Source organism: Sminthopsis crassicaudata, chromosome 5 (assembly GCF_048593235.1).
Source record: "Sminthopsis crassicaudata isolate SCR6 chromosome 5, ASM4859323v1, whole genome shotgun sequence".
In the NCBI taxonomy this organism is placed as follows: domain Eukaryota; kingdom Metazoa; phylum Chordata; class Mammalia; order Dasyuromorphia; family Dasyuridae; genus Sminthopsis; species Sminthopsis crassicaudata.
Genome location: NC_133621.1, coordinates 198,932,436 through 198,958,684, shown reverse-complemented (window position 1 = coordinate 198,958,684; position 26,249 = coordinate 198,932,436). Strand labels below are relative to the sequence as shown.

Genomic DNA, 26,249 nt, shown 5'->3' with positions numbered 1-26,249 from the left:
ATCTCTACTTCTCCATGACTTAGCAGAAAACTCATCAACTTGCGGTCAACCTGGTAAAGAATCTCCTTGAACTTATCTGGACTTATGGAAACAAGAGAATCTTCAGTTTGATAGTGCCTGTTCAAAGCTCTACTTTTAGAATACACAATCATCTCTAAACCATGATGAAGTAGCAGCAAAAGTGGGGGATTTTAATGGAATCAATCTCATCTTATACCTTTATAATTATAAAAAGTTATAAAATCTATCCCAAACATTCATATATGAGTTTTTCTTTATTCAATGGAACTCAAAGGAAACAAACGCTGGCATATAGAATCCATTTACATACAATATCTAATATAGATGACAAAAACACTCATTATACTGATGTTATCCCTAATGTAGGTTGGTAATATGGAAACTGATAACATATTAGGAAAACAATTAAAACACCAGTGGATACGGAATCAGAAGACCAAGGTTTCAGTCCCAACTCTACAAATACTAGCTGCTGTAACCTTGAGCAAGTCACTTAAAACTTTTGGGAGCTGAAACTCAGCTTTTTCATCCACTACCACACAGGAAAACTGTGTAGGTTCAATGAGATATGTCTACACACTACATAAGTATGCATTATTTTTGGTCTGGACCTGTTAGGTTCTTACTAAGAACCTGTTAGGCTTCCCTGTTCCTTAGGGCACCAAAATGTGAAGGTCTGGGCTAGCTCCTCTGAAAGGCTCAGAATCAGTCCTTGTCAGGAAAACAAAAGTCCTTGCCCCACGTTGTGGGCGCCAATATGTAAAGTTCTGTTGTCTCCAGAAACTGCCGATCACTCTCTGGGAAGAGATCTGCTGTCTCCACTCAATCTCTCGGCCAGATTCTTCTTCCTGTAAAGAGCCGATCGCTCTCTGGCCTAGAGTAGAGACTTCTTCCTCCAGAGAGCCACCCCAACTCTGGCCCAGACAAGACTCTCTCCTTGCTCAATGGTGTCTTCTTTTATCTTCCCAGAGAATGGGCGTGGGATAACGCAAGGGCTTCTGTGAAAAAATACTTCAACCAATGAACTTGCTCCTCCTAAGCATGTAAGCTCCTCCCCAGGAGTTCACAGGGTAACACTCCCCTAAAGGCCAGAACTAGAGAATTGTTAAGTACAGACTTAGCACTTAGTAAGAACCTATCATCTCATTATCTCATTAGCACTTAGTAAGAACCTAACATCAACCTATGATTTTATTGGTCCAGGGCAACTCTCAGTAAGAAAACTGTCTCCATCAAACAACATTTCTAAAGTTCCCCAGTACACAAAGAGGCTAAATGATTTCTAGAAGTTACAAAGTTGGTTCAGGCATACCTTGTTTTATTGCACTTTGCAAACATTGCATTTTGTACAAATTGAAAATTTGTGCCAACTCTATGTCAAGCAAGTCTATAAATAGCACCATTTTTCACTAGCATGTGCTCACATTGTGTCTATCACATTTTGAATATTCTTGCAATATTTCAAACTTTTTCATTATTAGTATATCTGTTAGGGCAATTAGTGATCTTTTGATGTTACTACTGTCATTGTTTTGGGGTACCATAAACTATACCCCATAAGACAATGAACTTAATCAATAAACATTGTATATTCTATTTCACCACTGATCTGTCATTTCCCTCCTTTCCCCTTTCTCCCTCTCCATGGGCCTCTCTATTTCCTGATACATAACAACACTGAAATCAGACCAATTAATAACTCTACAATAACCTCCAAGTGTTCAAGTAAAATACAGAATCAATCAATGAAGCAAATTTCATTGTCTTATTTTAAGAAACTGCCAGGATCTCTCTATCCCTCAGCAATCACCACCCATCAATCAGCAGCCAGCACAACAATCAGGGTAAGACCCTCCACACAGCAAAAGATTATGACTCGTTGTAGATTCAGATGATAATTAACATTTTTTAACAAGAAAATATTTTTTAATTAAGTCATGTACAATGGGAATTTTTAGACATTACACTACCCCACTCTTAAAGGACTACAGTGCAGTGTAAACATAATTTTTATTTGCATTAGGAAACAAAGCATTTCTGTGTCTTACTTCATTGTGATATTCACTTTATTGTGCTGGTCTGAAACTGAAACTATAATGGCTCCAAGGTCTGCCTGCATGTCACAGGCAATTCATGAACCCAGGTCTTCTGACACTGAAACTAATTCTCTAGTAACTACCTTATATTCCCTTCCAACCACCACAATGTTCTGGGCATTACCTTAAGAAAAACCGAAACCACCAATGCTGTGCTCATTCTGAAGTGTTAATTAGTACTATGTCAATGTAAAATATTACTACTCAGGAATAAAATTTAACCTAAAACAAAAAAGAATATGTAATACAGGAGGATTTTTATAAAGAGTTTTACTGTCATTAGACCTAATGTACACAATGGTAACCATAAACTATAAGGTACTGCTAATTATACTATAGTAATTTTTCTTTATATAGCAAGGTAACTATAACAAACAAATCTTCAAAGCTTTTCTATGTCCTCCCTCCATCCTGGCGCCCATTCTTTGGATATCTATGGACAATCATCATCAACAACTGCCCGTTCTGGTTCATCTCAATAGTGATCATATTATCTGTTCAATCACCTTTTAATATTCAGCCATGCAGAATCACATATCCCTATGTCCTCAGAATCTTAGATATTCATAATAATGAACAATTAACAATAAATTACTATTCAATGACAGTAAAGAAGGCAGCTATCTATTGACTGAGGTTAGATTTCTCTAGCTAGGTAGTATGTGAGCGACTGTAATTTTTAGGGGAGAAAATGATCTCTGTTTAATCTAAGTGAATGAAGGTAGTGGTGGAAATTTAATTTTCCAAGAAGAGAGTAGCAAGAGGAAATCCTCTTTTAAGAACAGATGGGGCCTTAAAATTGCAACTAAAAAAAAAAAAAAAGACAAAAAAAAGACAAAAAAACACACCCAGTACAGGACTATCTACATATAGGATTTTTTATAGGTACTAAGCTACAAAAGATCTATTATTAATCAAGAATTCTACCATTATCTTAATATCAATATCAATTTATTAAAAATACTTTAAATACACATGATAATTTGGATAGTACCTTATTCCAGCCGCTGGCAAGAGCTGCAGTATCCAGTATACATTCCCGATATGCCTGATAGCTCATTGGCCTGTAGAAATTGTTTTTAAAAGAATGTGTCAAAGAAGGAAAACTCTGAATGTTTAGATTACTGTAAGAATACAATACATATGAAACATGATTCACTCTCTCTACCTTAATAACTAAAAATAATAATAATCAAACCCATAATAAAGGAAAAGTATAACTTCAAACTAACAGTTTCCATTAGTCTTCAAACATTAATTTAGATTAATTGTAAGTATTTTGAACTAGACAGTCAATTTTCTGGGAACAATGGTTATCTGCTCAACTAAATTTGTACTTTATTAAACATTTTTTAAGTTTTCTAAAATTAACTTAATATTCCTATGTATCATAACCTGGTTCATTATAGGGCTAAAGAATAATAGAATAAAGGAAGGAAAAAGGATATCATTCAGGAGAGTTCTAAAAACCAACCACAATATAAATGTTTAATAAACAGAGACATGAAACTTGGTAAGACTTTTCATGTTTAAAAGAATAGATTATATTTATAAATCAAAACCACAGAATGAATGCTAATTCCTCAAAGTCTAGAAAGAAGTCTTTCTTATTATTTCTATAAAAAATTAGAGGACTAGACCTACCAGAAATTCAAATAATTGGATGGCAATAATAGATGATATCTTAGGTCATTTATTAATTTGCTCTAAGTTCTAAATTCTGTGCCTTGGTTTCCTCATCTATTTGGTACCTGGTTAACACAAGAGAATAGCAATTCATATCATGAAAACAATTTTTTTTTAATTGGCAGGGTATAAACTTACATAATAAATTATAAAAGTACTCATTTAAAACTTGAACCTCTTCTTGAAATCTCTCTTCTGTCCATTAATGGTCCCACAAGGCAACTCAGTATAGTAGAAAGCCCAGAAAACTGGGAGTCAAGAAACTTAAGTCATCGGTTTGAGCTGTTGACCTTCCCTAATTTTAGTTATGTGATCCTGAAAAAGTCGGGAAATTTCTTTGGCTTCAATCCCTTCATGTAAGGAATGGACTCAATGATCTCTAAACTCCTTTTCTGTTTTAATATTCTTTGATTTTTAATCATCAAATTTATGCTATTCAAAAAAGAAACGAGTTCAATGAGAGGCAATAAGTTTTATAAAAATTACATTCTCTCAGGAATAGATTCTTCTTACTCAGCTAATTTATGGGTAATTTATAAGTGACAGAAAAGTAATAGATGACTCCTTTCAGAGGACATAACTTATACCAAAATAGAATCTGTAGTATGGGAGAATTTGGCACCCTCTCTGAAAAAATTTGGTAAAGGAGCATTTATTTGAATAAAATTATTTCAGAAAACTATTTTTAAAAAGTAGTTTTGTAGAGTATTAGGTGCACATCTTTAAAAAATCCCATATACCATAGACAAGTGACTAGGAAGGTTAAAAATATGTGTACTTTTTAAAATCACATACACAAAAATTATTGTTACTTCAACATGGATTTACAGATTTGTAAAGACTGTCTAATTTCAGAAAAAAGAGAATAGTCAACTAAACATATAAACCACAGAATCTTTATAGAAATTTTTTAAATAAATTATGGTTATTTAGTTTATTTCTAATTAAATAAATGCAATTGTTCCCACAGAAATTTTAGCAATAATCATATTTGGTTAAGATGCAAGACTTAATAATTCAAGTGCTTCAGAAACTCAGCATATATCCTTCACAAATTAATACTGAAGCAACATTAAAACAATATCAAAGGGAATGGTATTTCCAAATAATCCATTTTTAAAAGAAGACCTCATTGCCACATTCCTAACAATAATTAAGAAGTTATCATAGAGCTTTTTAATGGATTGGGATGTTGTGCTAGTCTCTGGTAACATTTCAATTGGATTACTTACTCGAATACATTCTGTTTCTGCCTAAAATTACTTCTGAAGCTCAGTTGAGGGTTTTCAATCCCTTCACTTCCTTTGCTGGACTGTTCCATACTGTTTCTCTTAGTGATCCTTACATAGAGTTTTGTCTATGAGGTTCAAGTACTTGAGAATCTTTCAGGGAGAGCATATACTTTGCTAGTTACACCTATGTATATATGGACATTTAGAAGATGATAGATGTTTGAAACATTTAAATGAAATCTGATAGATAGCCAAGCCAAAGATGTTCACTTCCCATCCCTAAATAAAAGGGCTGAAGCTCTTCTACAAAGTCCAGAATTAGTTTCTCAGCCTCACTTAAAGTGGTTCTGAGGATGAGGTAACACATTCTACTTCAAATAAGATAGCTGGAATATATATATATATATATATATATATATATATATATATATATATATATATATATAGTTTTATTTATATATAAAAATATTTTATATATTTTATAAAATATTTTGCCAAAATATTTTAATAAATCTGATTAGTCTCTGAAGTGATCATGGTCAGAAAATAATCACTTTTCTACAAAAGAGGTGAGAGAAAGAGAGAAAGGGAAACAATCTTCAGAAAGCAATCTAGTTTGATTTTATTTAGATTTGATTCTGTATAAAGTATTAAAAAAATTCCAGTAAACACATACAATAAACTAACTCTTAGGAAGCTATAATATAATGCATTGGCAAATACTTATTCCCATCCCATTCACTGCAAGTCAGTTATATATAAGGAACTATCATCATATCTCATCCATCCAAACCCATTTTTCAAAGGTGGAAAAAAGAAATCACATTCATAAAGAAATATGATCTCTGACATGAAGTACAAATTTCAAAACTAATTATAATGTTTAGAACTTTCATAAAAGTAAGATAGAGGGGAAACAGCCTTATACGTAGGAGTGAGATTAAATGTGTAGAGATAGATAGATTACTAACACAACAGAGAAGAAATTAAGAATACTTTGTTATAGAATATCTTTCTTTGGGGACCTCAAAGCATGTTAAACATTATTTTTGCTCTTAACAAATCAGTGGAACCTGGGAGACATGGAAACCTATAAAAGTTAAGTGATTCATTAAAGGCCATGGAATAACAATTCTTTTTTTTTTTTTTTTTTTTTTTGCTGAGGCAATTGGGGTTAAGTGACTTGCCCAGGGTCATACAGCTAGGAAGTGTTAAGTGTCTGAGGCCATGCCACATTTGAACTTGGGTCCTCCTGACTTCAGGGCTGGTGCTCTATCCACTGTGCCATCTAGTTGCCCCGGAATAACAATTCTAAATAATCTTTACTTTTCATTTTGCTTATTCCTCTATCCCATGGTTCTCCATTCAAACATCTTTTCTTCCAACTCTCATGCTTACTGTACCTCATGCTCTTTTCACAATATATGATTCAAAGAAATCCAAATTGAGTTTTTAATAATGCCATAGTACAGAATGAAACATCAAATTTTAACTTACTCAAATCTAAAATTATCCAAGAGTAATTGGAAGTTTAAGCATATTCAATTAATCAGAATGTAGAGAAATGAATTAAATTTACCTGTAACAGCAATCAAGAAGTGATAAACAATAAATTTTGTCCATTTGAATTCAAGAACTTTCTACCACACTGAGCATCTGAATTGCGATCTTTGAAACACTTATATTTTGTAAGCCAGTATTCCTATATGCCTTCAAAAGTACATGTACCAGCCAAATAATATTTTTAATTCATGTCATTTTCCTAATAACTTATTAATAAGTATTAGGAAAAAAGTTTACTTTAGTATGTTTATTTAAATGAAGATTAACATCAAATACCTTTAATATAGCTTAATATGCCTTCATTATTGCTTCCTATTTGCTTTTAGTCTTAAATGATTAGGAGACAGCTAAGTTCCCATTTAAAAAAAATATGAAAATAGTTCCATGGATAGATATATAATTCCAAGTTTAGCAACACTTGGGAGCCCTAAAATAAGAGATAATATTAATCCTATGTTATAATGTAATATCCAAACCTAAATATTTAGTTATGTACTTGTATAGTATTGGGAGATGGAGATCAGGACAATTAAAAGAGCTATTCTTAAGTATCTAGGAGATGCATTTATTGTTAATGACACAATAGATAATGCAATGTTTATCTGAAACAATGCCTGCCACCTGGACCCAAAGGCATATTATATATAGGGAAGATTATTTTTTTAAAGTGTTATGAGTGACCTAATAAATGATAAAAATTCCCATAAAAACAAAGCCTCAGGCAACCCATCCTTAGGAGAAGGACACTGAGGAGACCACTCTGACTTGGCAATGGTGACTCACTGACTGAGTAGAGTCTGCAATGCTTCATGCATGCGTTCTTTCAGTTCCAGTGACATCTTCTGTCCAATTTGGGCCAAGCAGTCTTCTATTGAGCTCTCTGGAGTAACAGGATTGAATACTACAGAAGTGTGGCAGTCAAAGCCTGTGCTGGTGACAGCTGGAAGAATCAGATCAAAAGAAAAACTCAATTTAAAACACATTTCTGGGTACACATATTATGCAAGTTTACTTCTAAGAATACATCCTTAGATTTGGCAAAACGAGATAAAACAGACAACATTGTGATTGTTCAAGAGACGGAAGAAGAGCTTGTCTGAGCATCCTGGGAATGCCCCCGCCAGGACTTACTCATTTGTAAGTAACCTGATCCTTTGTGAGTGCAGTTCTTCATGCAAAAGACAGAAATTATAACTGTGCTCCCTATGTCAGGGGGCTGGTTCTGAAGAAAACACTTTGTAATCTGAAAGTACTACATAAATAGGAGATATTGGGGGCACCTAGGTGGCGCAGTGGATAGAGCACCAGCCTTGAATTCAGGAGGACCCGAGTTCAATCTGATCTCAGACACTTAACACTTCCTAGCTGTGTGACCCTGGGCAAGTCACTTAACCCCAGTCTCAGGAAAAAAAAGAAAGAAAAAAAAAAAAAAAGAAGATATTGTTACTATAATTTGCTATATGTACAATAGCAGTTCATCAAAATAAAACCACCTTTTCTCAATTATGCTGGGCTCCTGATTAAGGATTGATCCAGTTTAGTAGATTAGCTATCTAGGCTTTTTGTCTTCTTCCTTTCATTGACTGCTTCTGAACTATCTCAATGCTTAAAAGAGTCACAATGGAGACTAAAAAGCAAGAAATCTGGAAGTAACAATCTTTAAGACCTGAATTTTGGCCAAATTGGTTCACTTGCTTTTGTATGCCTTAACCCAGGCTGCCCACATGACTGGAACCAGTTTGAAGGTTCAGGTCTGATACCACATCCTAAAGAAAGCCTTTTCTAAGCCTCCTAATTCTTAGAAATCTCTTCTCCAGACTTACATGATGCTGAGTGAAATGAGTAGGACCAGAAGATCTTTGTATACTTCAACAGCAATATTATATGATGATCAATTCTGATGGATGAGGCCATTTTCAACAATGAGATGAACCAAATCAGTTCCAATAGAGCAGTAATGAACTGAACCAGCTACACCCAGCAAAAGAACTCTGGGAGATGACTATGAACCACTACATAGAATTCCCAATCCCTCTATTTTTGTCCGCCTGCATTTTTGGATTTCCTTCACAGGCTAATTGTACACTATTTCAAAGTCTGATTCTTTTTGTACAGCAAAACAACTGTTTGGACATGTATATGTATATTGTATTTAATTTATACTTTAACATATTTAACATGTATTGGTCAACATGCCATCTGGGGGGGGAAGGAGGGGAAAAATTAGAACAAAAGGTTTGGCAATTGTCAATGTTGTAAAATTACCCATGCATATATCTGGTAAATAAAAACTATTAAATTTAAAAAAAAAAAGAAAAAAAGAAATCTCTTCTCCAGTTATTTTTATTTTTATATTAATTTATCCACCTATGTGTTTCATCTCCAAGTAGAAAGCTGGGTTTGTTTTTAATTTTTATTATGTTGCCAATGCCTTGTAGTGCCTTGCCCACAATAGGTATTTAATAATTGTCTGTTAAATAAAATTAAATATTAAAATGTCTGGGAAATCACAGTAATATTTTTTAATTTTTATTAATGATCCTTTCCAGGTAGCATGGAAAATTAAGAATTTAGCTTCGTATATGTGTATTAAAAAAAATCTAAAAGATGGTAACAGGTAACAACTATAGACCAAACTACCAAGGGCTAGAAAGGCAGTAGAACCAATAATAGATAGGAGCTGCAAAGATACAAATTTCAATTTTATGTAGGAGAGAAAAAAACTTCTTAACAACTAGAGCTATCCAAAAGTGAAATGCCTTGCTTTGGAAGTCTTTAAGCAGAGGATGAACAACCAATGACTTATTATGTATATAATAGTGAAAATTCATTCATGTATAAATTGGGTTACATGGCCAAATTTCAGAGTCTATGATTTTGTAATAATGATTAAATGGTGATGTAATTCATGATTTACTACTATTAGGAAAAAGTATTCATAGATCATTTAATAAGAGTAGAATTCTATTTCAAAAGGTATAAAAATGAATGATTCCACTTTTTTTATTTGTTAAATTTAACTTATTGGTCAGAAAAAGCTATATGACTTACTAAAGCCAAAGATGTACCTTAGCTAAGGAATATCTTGTAAATGAATATGTGATGATGTATCTTTTATAAATTCAAACAGAAAGAACTCTGTTCAATAACCCCATGATATGCCGTCTTCAAGCAGAAAGTTGTTAAGACAGGTTATAAAGTATTCTCTGTAACATGATACCTTCCAAACTCAGGTTTTGTGATTTGGGAGATGTTCTAGAAGAAAACAAAAAGCTCTCTACCACTGAAATATTTACTACCTTATGTGAGCATACATTATTCTAAAAAAGACACTAGATCAAATTCTCAAGTAATTTTCTTAAACAAACCAGAAATAAATATAGCTAAATAACAAACCTTCAGAAATTTCTTCATTCAGAGACCTCAGCTCTTCTTCAATTTCAGTCTTAATTTTCAATATAAGTTCTTGGTTCAAAGATGTAGTTGGCTGGATGCCTAAAATAAATAAAAAGGCTTAACACACATATAAAGAGAAATACACAGCAAAAGAAAGGTAAAAAGACAGGCATGGAAAACAATAGTCAAAGACTTTGCTACTCTCAGCAATACAATGTCCAGAACTACTCTGAAGTACTTATGATTAAAAATCCCATCCATACCCAGAGAAAGAACTGATTGTGTCTGAATAAAGATTAAAACATACTCCTCTTCTTTTTGCTTTATTTTTCTGAAGGTTATCTTTTGGGGGAGGGGAAATCTATGTTTTCTTTGACTACATGACTTTAAATGGAAATGTTTTACATAACTTCATATATGGCTTTTTAATGGAGATTAGGGAGGAGGAAGGGAGAAAATCTAGAACTCAAAGTTTTAAAAACAAATGTAAGAAATGGTTTTACACATAACTGAGGAAAATAAAAATGTTAAATATTTTTAAATAGGCAAAAAATTAATTTTTTTATTGATCCAAGGCCCTTGTTTAAAAGTTGGGCTCATTTGGGCCTGTTAGGAAATATTTGGATTAAGGTAAGTTTTATGGAAATTGAAGAGAATTTTTAAAAATAATAATAGCTTTTTATTTTTGAAAATAAATGCAAAGATTATTTCCAGCATTCATCCTTGCAAAACCTTATATTCCAAATTTTTCTCACTTCCACACGCCTAGACAGCTAGTAATCCAATGTAGATTAAACATGTCTAATTTTTCTAAACATATTTCCACATTTGTCATGTTGCACAAGAAAAAGATTAAAAGGGAGGAAAAAAACAAGCAAACAAACAATAACAACAACAAAAAAGGTGAAAATACTATGCTTTTATCCACATTCAGTCTCCATAATTCTCTCTCTGGATGCAGATGGCTATTTCTATAAAGAGTCTACTGGAATTGCCTTAAATCACCTCATTGTTGAAAAGAGCCAAGTCCATCATAGATGATCATCACATAATCTTGTTGCTGTATACAATGTTCTGTTGGTTCTACTCATTTCACCCAGCATCAGTTCATGTAAGTCTTTCCAGGTAAGGGAATTAAATAAAAAGAAAATTGACTTAGGATCCCCATGTCCTGGATATTTCTTCTGGAGAGTTGAAAAAGGGGAGCATAATGTTCAAAAATCAACCTTTGGAAATTTTTATGCCCTTAATCCTGTAATTGAGTCACAATCTACTAGGATGAAAACATCTTTCTCTCCATATTTTCATCCCTTTCTAGATCAACCATACTTTATTAACAAAATCTTTTGCTGTTTTTATAATCATTTTCTGTTGAATCCAACTCTTTGTGATCCCATTTGGGTGTCTTAATCTTAAGAAAGATACTAGAGTAGTTTACCATTTCCTTTTCCAGCTCATTGTGTAGATGAGCAAACTGAAGCAAACAGAATTGAGTAGCTTGCCCTGGATCACACAGCTAGCAAGTATCTGAGGCCAGATTTGAATTCAGTTAGATGAATCCTAATTCCAGGCTTGGCTCTCTATCCATTGAACCATTTTGCTTCCCTTTAACAAAATATAACTCTTAAACTTTGTTCCCTTACTACTGCCATCTTTTGGATCTCACATAAATAAGACTCTCTCTTGAAAACATGTCAACCATTGCCATTCTTCAGTGCTAGATACTCTTCTCATAGAACAGGGCCAAGATCAAATCTGATGGACATGGCTCTCTTCAACAAAGAGATGATTCAGACCAGTTCCAATTGTTCAGTGATGAAGAGAGGCATCTACACCTAGAGAGAGGACTGTGGGAACACAGTGTGGACCACAACATAGCATTCTCCTTTTTTTTGTTGTTTTTTGCTTGCATTTTATTTTGCTTCTTTTTTTTCTTGTGTGGCATGATAATTGTATAAATATATATGCATATACTGGATTTAACATATAATTTTATCATGTTTAACATATATTGGACTACTTGCCATTTAGAGGAGGGCAAGGGAGAAGAGGAAGGAAATTTGAACACAGGGTTTTGCAAGGGCTAATGTTGAAGAACTGTCCATGCATCTGTTTTGAAAAATAAAAAGCTTTTAATTAAAAAAAAAAAAAAGGCCAAAAGGAATCATGTACATACTCTCTGCTTCCTCCTGGCACATCAAGATGCTGCCTCTTCTACTCTGACTCAGCAACTTTTCCTCCCATGAAATTCACTATCTGTAGCACCTGGTCAGGATTCTATTTTCCCTCCTTCCTCAAGTTCAGTATTAGGCATATTGTCTTCCTCTTCATCTTAACTCATCTCTGACCTCACCCCTATCATTACTACGGTATTTATATTGAGTATCCAGCACCCTCAGCTTTCTACTTCCTTAATCTCCTCTCTCATGATTTTTTCTATTTTTATTATCTCTCTATTTCAGCAACCCAGAGAGGTATCTACATGTTAGATCTAATTAGCACTCAAAACTAGACATTTTTGTAACCTTTAACTCTGAAATAATAACCTCTTCCACTTTTCTCTGTGAATCACTTCTAAAGCCTATATTTTGTCTTGTTCCATCATGTTCTCCCAATCTATCATACATATTTTGTTTAGAACTTAAGGGTGACCATTTTAATTATGCACATTGTCTTCTACCTTGAAACTCCTTTTTATTCTTTCATTATTCACACTCTGCTGATATTTAACCCCTAGTCATTCTCTGCCATATATTCTAACTTCCTAGATGTTGAATATTACTGAACTCATGCAACCATTCCTACTGTGTCCACTACAAATTTGCATTAACTTAAAAAGGTAATACCAAAATTGACCTGTTTAAGTACTCTTATGAACTTTTTTTTCTCTTATTTCTTTAATGGTAAGCTTCTAGACAACATTATTTATATTCTCTACCTCCATACATTTCCTTATCATCTACTTAAATTTCTATCCCTAGTAATTTTGACTTTTAAATTCAACTCTACTGGAACAGCTCTCTCCAAAGTTGCTGTTCTCTTAAATTTTTATATCCAATGGCCTTTTCTTTGACTTCTTTAAAATGCTAAGACACTGATGACTATGTCCTCCTGGACTTTCCTCTATTAGCTTCTAAAACAATGCTTCATCCTAGTCTTCTTCTGACTTACTTCTTTCTGTTCTTCCATCCTATAGAACTCCCCTTTCCTGTTAAGATGCAGATTTAACACCAACTTTTTTTTAATATCAATTTTTAAACACTTTATTTTTTTAATTAAAAAAATTTCAATTGTATTTTATTTTCCAAATACATGTAAATATAGTTTTCAACATTTTTGTAAGACTTTGTGTAAGACTTCCCAAGACATCAAGTAATCTGACATAAGTTAAATATGTACAATTCTTTTAAAACATTTCCATATTTTGAACACTAAATCTCCCTTAATCACCTCAACTGCTAGTACTCTCATTCCTAAATCATCTTACATTTAATATTTTGTATTTAGATTTATTCTGCATATGCTTATAATTACTTGTTGTGTTCTCCATTTGAATATATAGGCTTTTACATGTCTCATTGAATTGCTTTTTGCCTTTTTTTTAGTTTATTATTATTGTTTACTGAAAAATATAATCTCTAACTTGGTAGGCAATGTTTCTCCTTGCTTCTCTAGTTCTACCACTCCAGGCTATCCACAGTCCATGAGGATCAAATGAAATAATAAGTATAAAGGATTTAGGAAATCTTAAAGTACTAAATAAATATTAGCAATTATAGCTATTTTAAAGCAGCAAAAGTAGGAGGGTTTATGGCAAAATTAATTAAGACTGGTAGATGATAAAGCTATGCAATGCAATTCACTCTCAACATGGATAGGCTCAGTTTGAGATCTGTATAAATGCCTGTCCTTCCTCCTTGCTAAGCTTCCCATCAGGTAAAAAATTTCAAGTAAGCATGGCAGACTTGGCTTCCCCCTAGCAAGGTAGAGCAGGTACAATTATGTACTAAAACGATGAGGATCTCAATACAACCAGGAATTAAGATAAAAATCATAAAGTAATCCTAGAGAAATAAGTCAACTTAAGAAGTTACAGACTAACACAAAGGAAAAAGAAAGAATTCAAGTATGAAGGAAACATAATCGGCATCATATAAGAAGCAGAAGCTACTACTATAAAAGAGAAAACATTGTAGAATACAACATTAAAAAATTAAGGGTTCCAACTGAAAATAATTTAACTGATAAGAATAAGTATAATCCTATAGGGAAAGAATCAAAATATTAATGGAAGAGAAATCTTTCAAGTAATGCTGATTAAAAAGCCCCGAGCTGGGTAGAAACTTTGAAGTGCAAAATTTGGACAATTTAGAAGGGGCGAAATAAGATGCTTATTCTCTAAGAGAAGGCAAAGAAATAAGCATCCCTTCAAAATCCCAATGACTTCAAGATTCACAAAGATAGTTAAATAAGACTTGGATAAAAAGAGACTTGGAGGTAGTTTTGTTGTTTTATTCTTAAAAGAGAAGAAAGAAGGAATATACTAACAAAGAAATGAGGAAGAAAAGATTGAAACTTAATATTTATCATTATTGAAGCGTTTAAGAAAAATATAAAATTGAGGAGGGGTAGGGGAAGGGTCATTACACAAACCTTACTCATTTAAATGAGGTTTCAACACACACACACACACACACACACACACACACACACACACACACACACACACACACACACACATATCCATAATAGGATAGAGCACCAGCCCTGGAGTTGGCATTCAGACACTTAACTACTAGCTGTGTTGATCCTAGGCAAATCACTTAAAAAAAAAAAAAAAAAAAAAAAAAAAAACCCTTAATAGTGAAACATGAAGGGAAAAGGGAGAATGGGAGGGGTGGGGGGAGAGAGACACTCAAGCAAAATAGACTTCAGCGTTGGAAAGTGGATCACAATGGAAAAAAGGAAAGAACTGGTGATAGAATATGGATCAACAAAAGAGAAGATAAGTATCAGAACATTCAGAAAGTTCATGTTCCTTGTAGTTCAATGACTTCTTGTCCTTGTAAAGAAAAGACCAAGCAAGAAACAAAGAGAAGAAAAAATATAAGAGAATATGATGGAGGAAATACAATGAGCAATCATAATCATAAATTCAAATAGGATGAAATCATCTATAAAATGAGAGAAAAGAAATTAGAAAGCAAATCCAACAATACAAGGTACTATAAGAATATGATATCAAGAATTTATATATGCATCAAATTACACAGCATGTAAGTACTTAAAGGGAAAATTAATTAAATTACAAGGACGAATGAACAGGGGAATCACAATAATTGGGGGCTTCAATAGAGTACTTTCAGAACAAAAGAAATCTAACTAAAAAAATAAAATAAAAAAGAAGTTAAGCACCTAACTAAGCTTTAGAAAAGCTAGACAGGCTAGATTACATTAAGACATACTGATGATTACTCAGTGGTAACAAAAAAGAGAATAACTATGTGTTCTCCTCACTTCAGAGCCAATACTGTATCTATTGTGCCATCTAGCTGCTCCTCCCACTCTCAATTTTAAAAAGAAAAAGAAAACCCTTGTAACAAATATGGACAATCAAGGAAAACAAGTCTACACTATCCATGTCAACTTGAATCTATCACCTTGCTATCAGGAAATATCAATCCTCTGAAATCATGAAAAAAGTTCAATTTGAGAAAAACATTCACATGCATGTCACCTTTGCAAAAACAATGTACAAAAGCATAAAAACTTTATGGAAATAAAAGAGAAATATTAAACAGATGGTCAGTCAATTGATAAACATTTATTAAGCATTTACTATGTGCCAAACTATGTAAAAACAAAAATGCAATTCTTGCTCTAAAAATGTTCACAACCTAAAGGTCTGCCTCTGACAGAACAGCAATGTAACTTTCCCAGTGCTATTGTAATTCTCTAAGAAACAGACAGCAGAGAAGGTGCTGATTTGTACTACTAGAGGGAATTTCTCTTATAGAGAAGTCTTTGATATCAGTCATCTATAAGACATAATATGTTCAGTTCCTATTGCTATTCCTATCGAATAAACATAAAACATATTCTATTAATATCCACTTTTATTAACTTCAAAAACTGTAATCAGCAAAGGGTCTTTAAGAAAAAAAAGTTAAATCTAAATGAAAATTCTAAAAGAAACAAAATAATTTAATCCTAAAGAATTTGTGGGTCAAGGGGGGAAAATTATGGAAATAATAATTTAATGGACAAGGTAAAAATGAGAAATATTACAAAACATTTGGATTGTAGTTTGAGTAGTCCTAAGGATCTCATGCCGCATGGGGACCACTGATAAGAAGAAAGTCCCCACATACACCAAAAAATGTATAGTAGCATACTGTGACAGTAAAGAATCAGAAACAAAATCAAATAAGGAATGGCTAAATAAGTTATTGTACATGAATGTAATGAAGTGTATTGTTATGTGCTATAATGTAAGAAATGATATATGTGATGAATACAGAGAAATGTCGATCTATATGAACTAATGCATAATGAAGTAAGCAAAGTCAAACAAAAATATACATAATAATTACCTTTTAAAAGTGAATTCTACAAATTTTTTAATATTAAGCATGGTTCAAAAGAAAAAACATCAGAAAACAGTCACTCCACCCTTTTTCAATGGTGGAAAGTTCATAAATATCACACATTATTTCATGTTTCCAGATTTTTTTGATGTTGAGCAATTATGCTTCTCTCCCCACCTTTTTTGTCTTTAAAAATGTTTCCTATTGTAAGGGATGATTCTCTGGAAGGAGTAGAGAAGAAAGAAATCTATGGGAATATAAAGACTAAAAGAAATCAACAAAAATGTATAAAAATATAAGCATAATAGATCAGTAAATAAGACAATGTAAATATAAATATAAAAGATCTTATTAATAAGATATAAGTAAGATAAAATGCATGTTAAAAAACTTAAAAGTACAGCTGTTTCTATTAAAAACACAAGAACAGATATTCCTAAATATGATAAAATATCTAAAAACCAAGAGACAGTATTATATGTACTAGAAAAATGGTAGTAAGTTTTCTAATAAAATGAGAAATCTGAATGACCACTGTCACCAGTATTATTTGACATAGTTCTAAAAATGATTGTTGCAGCAATCAAAAAGGGGGGGAAATGTAGATAATAAGTATAAGCAAAGAGGAAGCAAATTGTTTTTAACTTGCAAAAAAAAAAATGTTCTAAAGAAGATCCAACTCACTTCCAGTTGATCAATGATGGACAGAGGTAGCTGCACCCAGAGAAGAAACACTGGGAGGGGAATGAAAATTGTTAGCACTAATATCTGTCTGCCCAGGTTGCATGTACCTTCGGATTCTAATGTTTATTGTGCAACAAGAAAGTGATATTCGCACACATGTATTGTACCTAGACTATATTGTAACACATGTAAAATGTATGGTATTGCCTGTCGTCGGGGGGAGGGAATAGAGGGAGGGGGGGTAAATTGGAAAAATGAATACAAGGGATAATATTATAAAATATATATATATATATATATATATATATATATAAAATAAAAAATTAAAAAAAAAAAAAAAAAAAAAGATTATCTGGTATTGAATCCAAATATGAGTTGTATACTCCCAATATACTTACTTAAAAACTGCTTAAAAAAAAAAAAAAAAAAAAAAAAAAAAAATGTTCTATTTGGAGAATGCTAGAGACTTCAAGTAGAAATTAGTTGAAAGAACTAAAATTCAAAGAAATTGCAAAACAAAAAATAATCCCACGAAAATCAAATATAATACAAAAAAAATCCAACATGAAGAGAAAGTAAGAAATTTCATTCAAAATAACTACAGAATGTCTACAATGTTTGAGAATTCATGTACAGACACTGACAAAAAATACACAAAACTATAAAACACTCTTTACAAGAATCATGTGAAGTATAAATAAAAACATTGTATTATTATTACATGCTCATAGTTATGTCATGCCAATATAAAAAAAATGACACAATAACAAAACTAAGAGATGTTCTATAGAGCTAGAAAAAATTTAAAAAAAATTATCTGGAAGAAAAAAAGATCAAGAATCTCAAAAATAACATAAAAAGTTTCAAAAACAAACTTAGCAATATTAGATCCCAAATTATATTTCAAATATTAAATCTATTTGATTAATTATCAAAGCTATTTGATGCTAAGTAAAAAAGAGACGTTAATTAGTATAACAATAGACAAAAAAAAAAAAAAAAAGAAAAGAAAAGAAAGAAAGAAAGCAAACATAGTAAGGCAGAATTCCATAACCCAAAGACACCAATTACAGGAGAAAGGCCTCACTATTTAACTAAAATTGCTAAGAAAAACAGAACTTAATCTGGAGGAAATTAGCTATAGGGTCAACATCTCAGATCATATTCAACAATAACCTCCAAATGTTTACATACTTTTAGAAGTAAAAACTAACATCATAACCAAATTTGAGGAGCATCAGGGGAAATAATTTCCAAACTATCAACAGGGAAACGCCAACACCACCACCACAACCAAAAAAAAAAAAGCTAGCTAGCAGGTGGGCAGCTAAGTGGTGCAATAGATGTAGCACCAGCCCTAACATTTCCTTGTTGCATAACCCTGGGCAAGTTACTTAACCTCAATTGCCTCAGAAAAAAAAAAATGACTTGCCCAGGATCACACAGAAAGGACAATTATGACCACACAAAATTAAAAAGATTTTGCATAAACAAAATCAATAGTTAGATGATAAAAACATTAAGAACCTATTATGTACTAGGCACTGAGCTCTGCACTGGGGATACAAAGAACAGTATAAGGCAGTCCTTGCCCTCAATGAGCTTACAATCTCATGGGGGAGACATATTAAAAAGAAGCTAAAAGGGTGGGGGGTGGGGGGGAAGGGAAGGAAGTTAGCCAGTTGGGAGTATGATAAAGTCTTACAGCTGGGATAGAAAATGATCTGAGAAAGTGTAATTTCTAAATTGATTTCATCTTGCAGAATAAGTTTCAGGAGATGATGAGTTTTAGGAAATCAGCTGGGTGGGAAATGATCAGAGGAATTACCTGGGTGCTCTCTTTAAATGCTGGAAGATCAGAGAGGAGCTCCTATATGTCCACCCTGATCCTCTCCATCCAGGAGGAGGAAGGAGTTCCAGGAGCAGGGGGTGTTGCAGAATGATGAATTTCTGGAGATGATGATGGGGTCCCGGAAAGCAGCCAGGTAGGAAATGATTGATAGTTGAAATTAGAAGCAAAACAGTGAACTGGGGGGAAAATCTTTGTAGCAAGCCTCTGATAAAAGTCTCCTATCCAAAATATACAGAGAACTGATTCAAATATATATATATGAAAGAAACTGCTCCCACATTCACATGCTCCTGAATGGGAAGCTGGAGGAAATCATAAAATTGTGTTGACTGGGTCCACTATGTTATATATGTATATCATCACTCTAGTGGGCCCTTACTGTGGTATGGCAATCCTTTTACACATCTCTAAAGGTATCACTCTCCCTTTTACCATAAAAGCTTTCTGAAACCTTTTTTCACCTTTCAAACTCCCCTACCCTAATAGCCGAGAATTTTGTTTTATTTTACTGAAAATAATTTAAGTCCATTTGCTAAGAATACCCTTTTCTCTCCTCTTTATCTTACACCATTTGATGCCTTCCGACTATCTTCATCTTGATCTGTCTTTCCAAAGAAAACCTCTAGATATGAATAATCATCCTACTCCATCCCATCTTTTCTAGCAGATAACACTCTCATCCCCATTCACTGATCTTGAATCTTTCTCTGCGTGCTAGATATTTCCCAATTGCTTACAAATATCTATCTCTTCTATACTCAAAAAAACCATCACTAGAACCATCCATCCCCAATAGCTATCATTCTGAATCTTTCTTCCCTTTCATAGCTGAACTCCTTAAGAAGATCATGTATAATTTGATGCTGCCATTTCTTTTCCTCTCATTTTCTAATTCTAGAGTCTGACTCCATCATTCAACTGAAACTATCCTAGTCAACATTGCTAACAATCTATTGTTATATTAAATTAAAATTTTTTGGGATTATTATCCTTCTTAATTTCTATGCAGCCTCTGACATTCATCACCATTTTCCCCTTGATATTTAATCTCCTATCTGTCTGATCACTTCTCAGTCTCCTTTGCTATAACTACATCTAGGTCACATCCAGTAATGACATATCCCTTAGAACTTTGTATTGAGCCTTCTTCCCTCTAGATTATTTCATTTGATATTCATGAGATCCCATGGTTTCAATTATCATCTCTATGTTGATTCCCAGATCTACATATTCTACCTTACCCTCTCTCTTAAATTCCCAGTCTCCCATCTCTAATCGCCTACTGGACATATTGAATTGGCTGTCTTTTAAAAAAAAAATCTCAAACTCAAAATGTCCAACTAAACTTATTTTCCCCCTAAAACATACACACACAGACACATTATACATACACATAATCTCCTTTCTTCTGAGACTGCTGCTATCAGGCCCTTTAAACCTCTTGTCTGAAGTATCATAATAGGTTAGTTTCCTTATCTCAAATCTTTCCTTAATCTAATTCATCCTCCTCCTAGCTGTTATATTGATATTTCTGAAGTATAAACCTGCCCATGTCAACACTCCATTCAATAAACCATACTGGCTCCCTAGTGCCTTCAGAATCAAATAAAAAAAAAATTTTTTTTTCGACTCAATGACCTTCATAACATGGCCAGGTTGGACCTTTGCAGTCTTCCTTCTTACTCCCTCCCATGTATTCTACAATCTATTAATATAGACTCCTTGCTATTCCTCATATAAAATCTTCATCTTTTGACTACAAAGCATTTTCCCTGGATGCCCCATGGGCCTAGAATTCTCTTCCTCCTCATCTTCACTTCCCGGGTTGCTTCAATTCTCAACTTAAATGCCACCTTCTGAAAGCCCTTCACAGTCCTCCTTAAAATTGGTACCTTCCTTATGGGCTTATCAACAATTTTATAGCACTTACATATTGTTTGTACATAGTCATTGTATGTTGTCTTCATCATTTGATTATAAGATGCTTGAGAAGTTTGTTTGGTTTTTTATAACCTGTCTTTGCAGCCCCAGCAGTTAACATAATACCTGGCACACAACAGGATCACAATAAATGTTTGCTGACTTGCTGACAAGAGCCATTCTCCAATAGATAAATGACCAACAGATATAAATGAGTACTTTTTTTAAAAAGTTATTTTTACATATATTTTCAGTTAGTAAAAATCTGCCTTTTATCCTGCCTCGTCTCTCCCCTCCTCAGCATCATGAGAATGAAAGAAAAACAAAGTCCCTATTATGAACACATGAAATGAAGACAAAAAAAAAAAAATAAATAAAAATCTGCAGTTAATGCCCCCCCCCCCCAAAATGTTTTATGTTCTATGAGCTCTTTACCTCTTTCTCAGGATATAAATAACAGTATTATTCCTCTCAAATTGTGGTTGATTTTCTGAAGTCACTGATCAGAACCTCTAATTCTTTAAAGTTATCTTTACAATACCTTTAAATTGTTCTCCATGCAAACATTCCCAGCTTTCTCTAAAACTATTTCCTTCTATATTTCTTTTTTTATTTTATTTTATTTTTTTTTATTTTTATTTTTTATTTTTTTTATTCATTTTTCCAGATTATCCCCTCCCTCCCTCCACTCCCTCCCCCAGATGGCAGGTAATCCCATACATTTTACATGTGTTACAATATAACCTAGATACAATATATGTGTGTAAATACCATTTTCTTGTTGCACATTAATTATTAGCTTCCGAAGGTATAAGTAATCTGGGTAGATAGAGAGTAGTGCTAACAATTTACATTCGCTTCCCAGTGTTCCTTCTCTGGGTATAGTTATTTCTGTCCATCATTGATCAACTGGAAGTGAGTTGGATCTTCTTTATGTTGAAGGTTTCCACTTCCATCAGAATACATCCTCATACAGTATTTTTGTTGAAGTGTATAGTGATCTTCTGGTTCTGCTCATTTCACTCAGCAACAGTTGATTTAAGTCTCTCCAAGCCTCTCTGTATTCCTCCTGCTGGTCATTTCTTACAGAGCAATAATATTCTATAACCTTCATATACCACAATTTACCCAACCATTCTCCAATTGATGGATATGCATTCACTTTCCAGTTTCTAGCTACAACAAAAAGAGCTGCCACAAACATTTTGGCACATACAGGTCCCTTTCCACTCTTTAGTATTTCTTTGGGATATAATCCCAATAACAGCAATGCTGGGTCAAAGGGTATGCACAGTTTGACAACTTTTTGGGCATAGTTCCAAATTGCTCTCCAGAATGGCTGGATTCTTTCACAACTCCACCAACAATGTATCAGTGTCCCAGTTAGTAAACATCATATGTAATGGCGATAAACTGGAACCTTTCCCTGTAAGATCAGGAGTGAAACAAGGTTGCCCACTATCCCCATTATTATTCAATATAGTACTAGAAATACTAGCCTCGGCAATAAGAGCCAAGAAAGAGATTCAAGGAATTAGAGTAGGAAAGGAGGAAATCAAACTATCACTCTTTGTAAATGACATGATGGTGTACTTAGAGAACCCCAAAACATGAAAAAGCAAACATCTCAGATCAAAGAATTAAATTCAAAATACTCATTCTCCCTTTCTATTAATAAGCTACAAAAGAGAAAAATAACAAATACTAATAATCAAAATCACTTTATGTGGTGCTTTTGTCAAATGTCTTCAGGATGATTAGTTTGTAGAGAATGTTTATTGGGCCAAAACACAAATTATAAATATAAGGATAATTAAGCTAGAAAAATAGAGTGACAAATCTTATTGACAAAAAAAGGGTGGGGGAGGAGGAGGAGGAAGACTTTACCCCATGCACTACATGGTAGACTAATTATTAAGAATCCAATTTTTTTTAATGGCAGAAAAAGGAATAACTTCTCAATTATGGACAAAAATATTTTTATCAAACAGAAGACATAACTGAAGATAAAATTCAGTTTGATTACACAAACATGAATATTTTATACAACAAAATAAGTACTTCTAAAATTAAAAGAAACAGATTGTAGAAAAACATCTACAGTAAATCAGTCATTCAACTCCTGTAAGGAGCTAATAAAAGATTAAATAATGACTCCCAATGGAGCAATAGAAAAAGCATACAGACATATGCTTATGAAGAAAAACATAGGAACCACATATTGTAACTACATGAAATACTTCTGGTTTAATAAAAAGAAATATTTTTTTTTTAAAAAATCAAAACAATTATAAAGTACTACTATCATACTCTCAAAAAAAAATGACAACGATAATAGTCCAGAAGATAAAAATTCATTGTAAGCAGGGCTAATAGGGAAACAAGCATTCTAATACATTGTTGATACAGGTAAGCATAAAACACTTATGTGCTAGGCACTGTGCTAATTTCATTTCATCCTCACAACAATCCTCTTAGGTGAATGCTATTATTACCTTTATTTTACAATGAGGAAATTGAAAAATAGGTTAAATGACTTGCTCAGAGGTCATAAATACCAAGCAAATATTTGAGGCCAAATTGTAATTGAGGCTTCTGGCTTCCAGCCCCACATCTCTAACCATTAAATCACTTACCAGTCACTATATATAGGTACAAATATGATGTGACAGTAATGTACTTTTTGACTCACTGATGGCAGTAAATTCCCAAAATTATCTAAAAAAGGAGATATTTGTAAATAATAATAATGTAGAATAATACAGAAGCAAACTATGTCAAAAATTAAAGAATGACTAAATCTTGGGATATTAAATGTTTATCATTATTACTGACAATTATAATAGCTAGCATTTATGTAGCAATTTAAGGCTGGTAAAGTGCCCTACAAATATCTCATTTTATCTTCAAAATAACCTTGGGAGTAAATTGTATTCCCATTTTACAGATGAGAAAACTGAAACAAAGAGAGGTCAAGTCATTTGCCCAGCAACATCAATTCAACTCTACATCTCTTCAATCTATTCCTTTCCCTACATTTACCTAATGCTTTTCGCCATTTCAAGTCCTCATTATATTTCATTTGAATTATCAAAATAGGATTCTGATTTTTTTTTCTACTTGTAATTCTTTCCCTTTTCATCCTGTCCTCCTTATACTACAAAAGTAATCCTCCTAAAACATAAGTATGATTGTGAAACTTCCTTATTCAAGAATCTTATGCCATTCACTATTTTCTCTATAACAGAATATACATATCTTAGCTTGATAAGCACGTTTCAGCTTGTCTTTGCAGATTTATTTCATATTTTCACTTCTCCATTCAACATGAGGAAATGATTACAACAGGTAATTCTATAAAGAAAAACTATATGGTTATTTCAATAAATACAGAAAGAATTTAACAAAATAAAATAGTCATTTATGTTAAAACACACATACACACCCCTACCTGAAAAGTACATAAACACAAAAGATTTACTATGCCCCCAAATCACATACTTAAAAATCAAGCATTAAAATTGTTTTCAGTATATAAATACTAGAAGCTTTTCCAATTTAAAAAATTGGTAAAGCAAGGATGCTTTCTTTCTCTACTACAAAAAGAAAAGTTTTAGAAATGCTAGTTATAAGAAAGCATAGACAAGATGGTGGAGAAAAGACAGGGACTTGCCTAAGCTCCCCCAAATTCCACTCTAAACAACTTTAAATAATATATCAAAACAAATTCTGGAGCAGCAGAATCCACAAAAAGACAGGGTGAAACAATTTCCAGGCCAGGACATCTTAGGACTATAAGAAAAGGTCTTATCTCACATAAAAGGAGAGCATAAGCTATACAGACAGTATGCAGGAAGCCAACAGAACTTCCCTAATCCCAGCAGAGTCACCAACAGAGGCCCTGAAATCCAAGAGCAGGTCATGGGTTCAGGGGACTAGTTGTGAAACTTCTATCCCCAGGGCAACAATGATCAAGCACAATTAGACCGATGGCCCCAACACAGGGTTGGGCAAGCAGGCCCAGAAGGCCAAAGACTAGGCTCTGTTGAAGAAGCTTAGGACAATGCTCACTGTGCTTCAGGAACAGAGTTCAACTTTAAAATTCATGAAATATGTGGGAAATGAGCAAAAAACAAAAAATATTTTAAAAAAGAAAAGAAAAAGAAATCCTGATCATAGACAACTATTATAGTGACAGGGAAAATCCAAACACAAATTCAGAAGAGGATAACAATGTCAAAATGCCTATATGCAAATCCTCAAAGAAAAATATGAATTTTTCTTTAGCCCCCCAAAAACTTCTGGAAGAGCTCAAAGAGAATCTTAAAAATCAGAGAGGTCAAAGAAAAATTGGGAAAATAAATGAGTTATGCAAGAGAATCTTTTAAAAAAAAGTTAACAGCTTGGTAAATGTAGCACAGAAAAATGAAAAAAATGGTATTCAGAAATTCATTAAATAAAACAACTCCTTAAAAAAACAGAATTGGCCAAATGGAAAAGGAGGTACAAAAGCTCATAGAAGAAAACAATTTCTTAAGAATTATAACTGGGCAAGTGGAAGCTAATGACTCCATAAGACATCAAGAATAAATCAAACAAAATCAAAAGAATGAAAAAATTAAAGAAAACATGAATTTCCTCATTAAAAAAACAATTGACCTAGAAAATAGATCCAAGAGACAAAATTTAAGAAAAGTACAATACTAAAAATACCTGGACATCAACTTTCAAGAAATTATCAAGGAAAATTGCCCTGATAGTCTAGACCCAGAATAGTAATTGAAAGAATCTACCAATAACCTCCTGCATGAAAACTCCCAGGAATATTATAGCCAAATTCCAGAACTCTCAGGTCAAGAAGAAAATACTGCAAGAGCCAGAAAGAAATAATTTAAATATTGAGGAGCCATAGTCAATATTTCAAGGGATTTAGCATTACATTAAAGGATCAGATAGTCTAGAATATGATATTTTAGAAGGGAAAGGAGCTCAAATTACAATTACAATCTGACAAAACTAAGCATAATTTTTTAAAGAAAAAAACTAATATTCAATGAAGTAGAGGACTTTCAAGTATTCCTTATGAAAAGGTCACAAAATTTGATTTATTACAAGATTCAAGAGAAGCATAAAAAGAAAATTAGGAAAGAAACTAAAGGATTCAAAAAGGTTAAACTGTTTACATTCCTACATAGGAAGACAGTACTTCCAA

General features: G+C 33.0%; 1 protein-coding gene across 3 annotated transcripts in view; it reads right to left on the bottom strand.

Annotated features, from left to right (window-relative positions):
• Positions 1–26,249, bottom strand: part of BCL2L13 (BCL2 like 13) — a 63,222-nt gene that overhangs the window by 19,925 nt on the left and 17,048 nt on the right. The window contains exons 3-6 of one of the 3 annotated variants that reach the window (XR_012482155.1): positions 9,995–10,093; positions 7,382–7,538; positions 3,762–3,868; positions 3,112–3,181 (exon numbers count right to left, since the gene is read on the bottom strand). Coding sequence is in view for 2 of the 3 variants with exons in the window: in XM_074266828.1 (XP_074122929.1) it covers positions 3,112–3,181; positions 7,382–7,538; positions 9,995–10,093 (326 nt within the window). In the remaining variant the exon portion in view is untranslated. Of the gene's footprint in view, positions 1–3,111; positions 3,182–3,761; positions 3,869–7,381; positions 7,539–9,994; positions 10,094–26,249 lie in introns of those variants that run through there. The other 2 variants (XM_074266828.1, XM_074266829.1) reach the window with 2 other exon arrangements.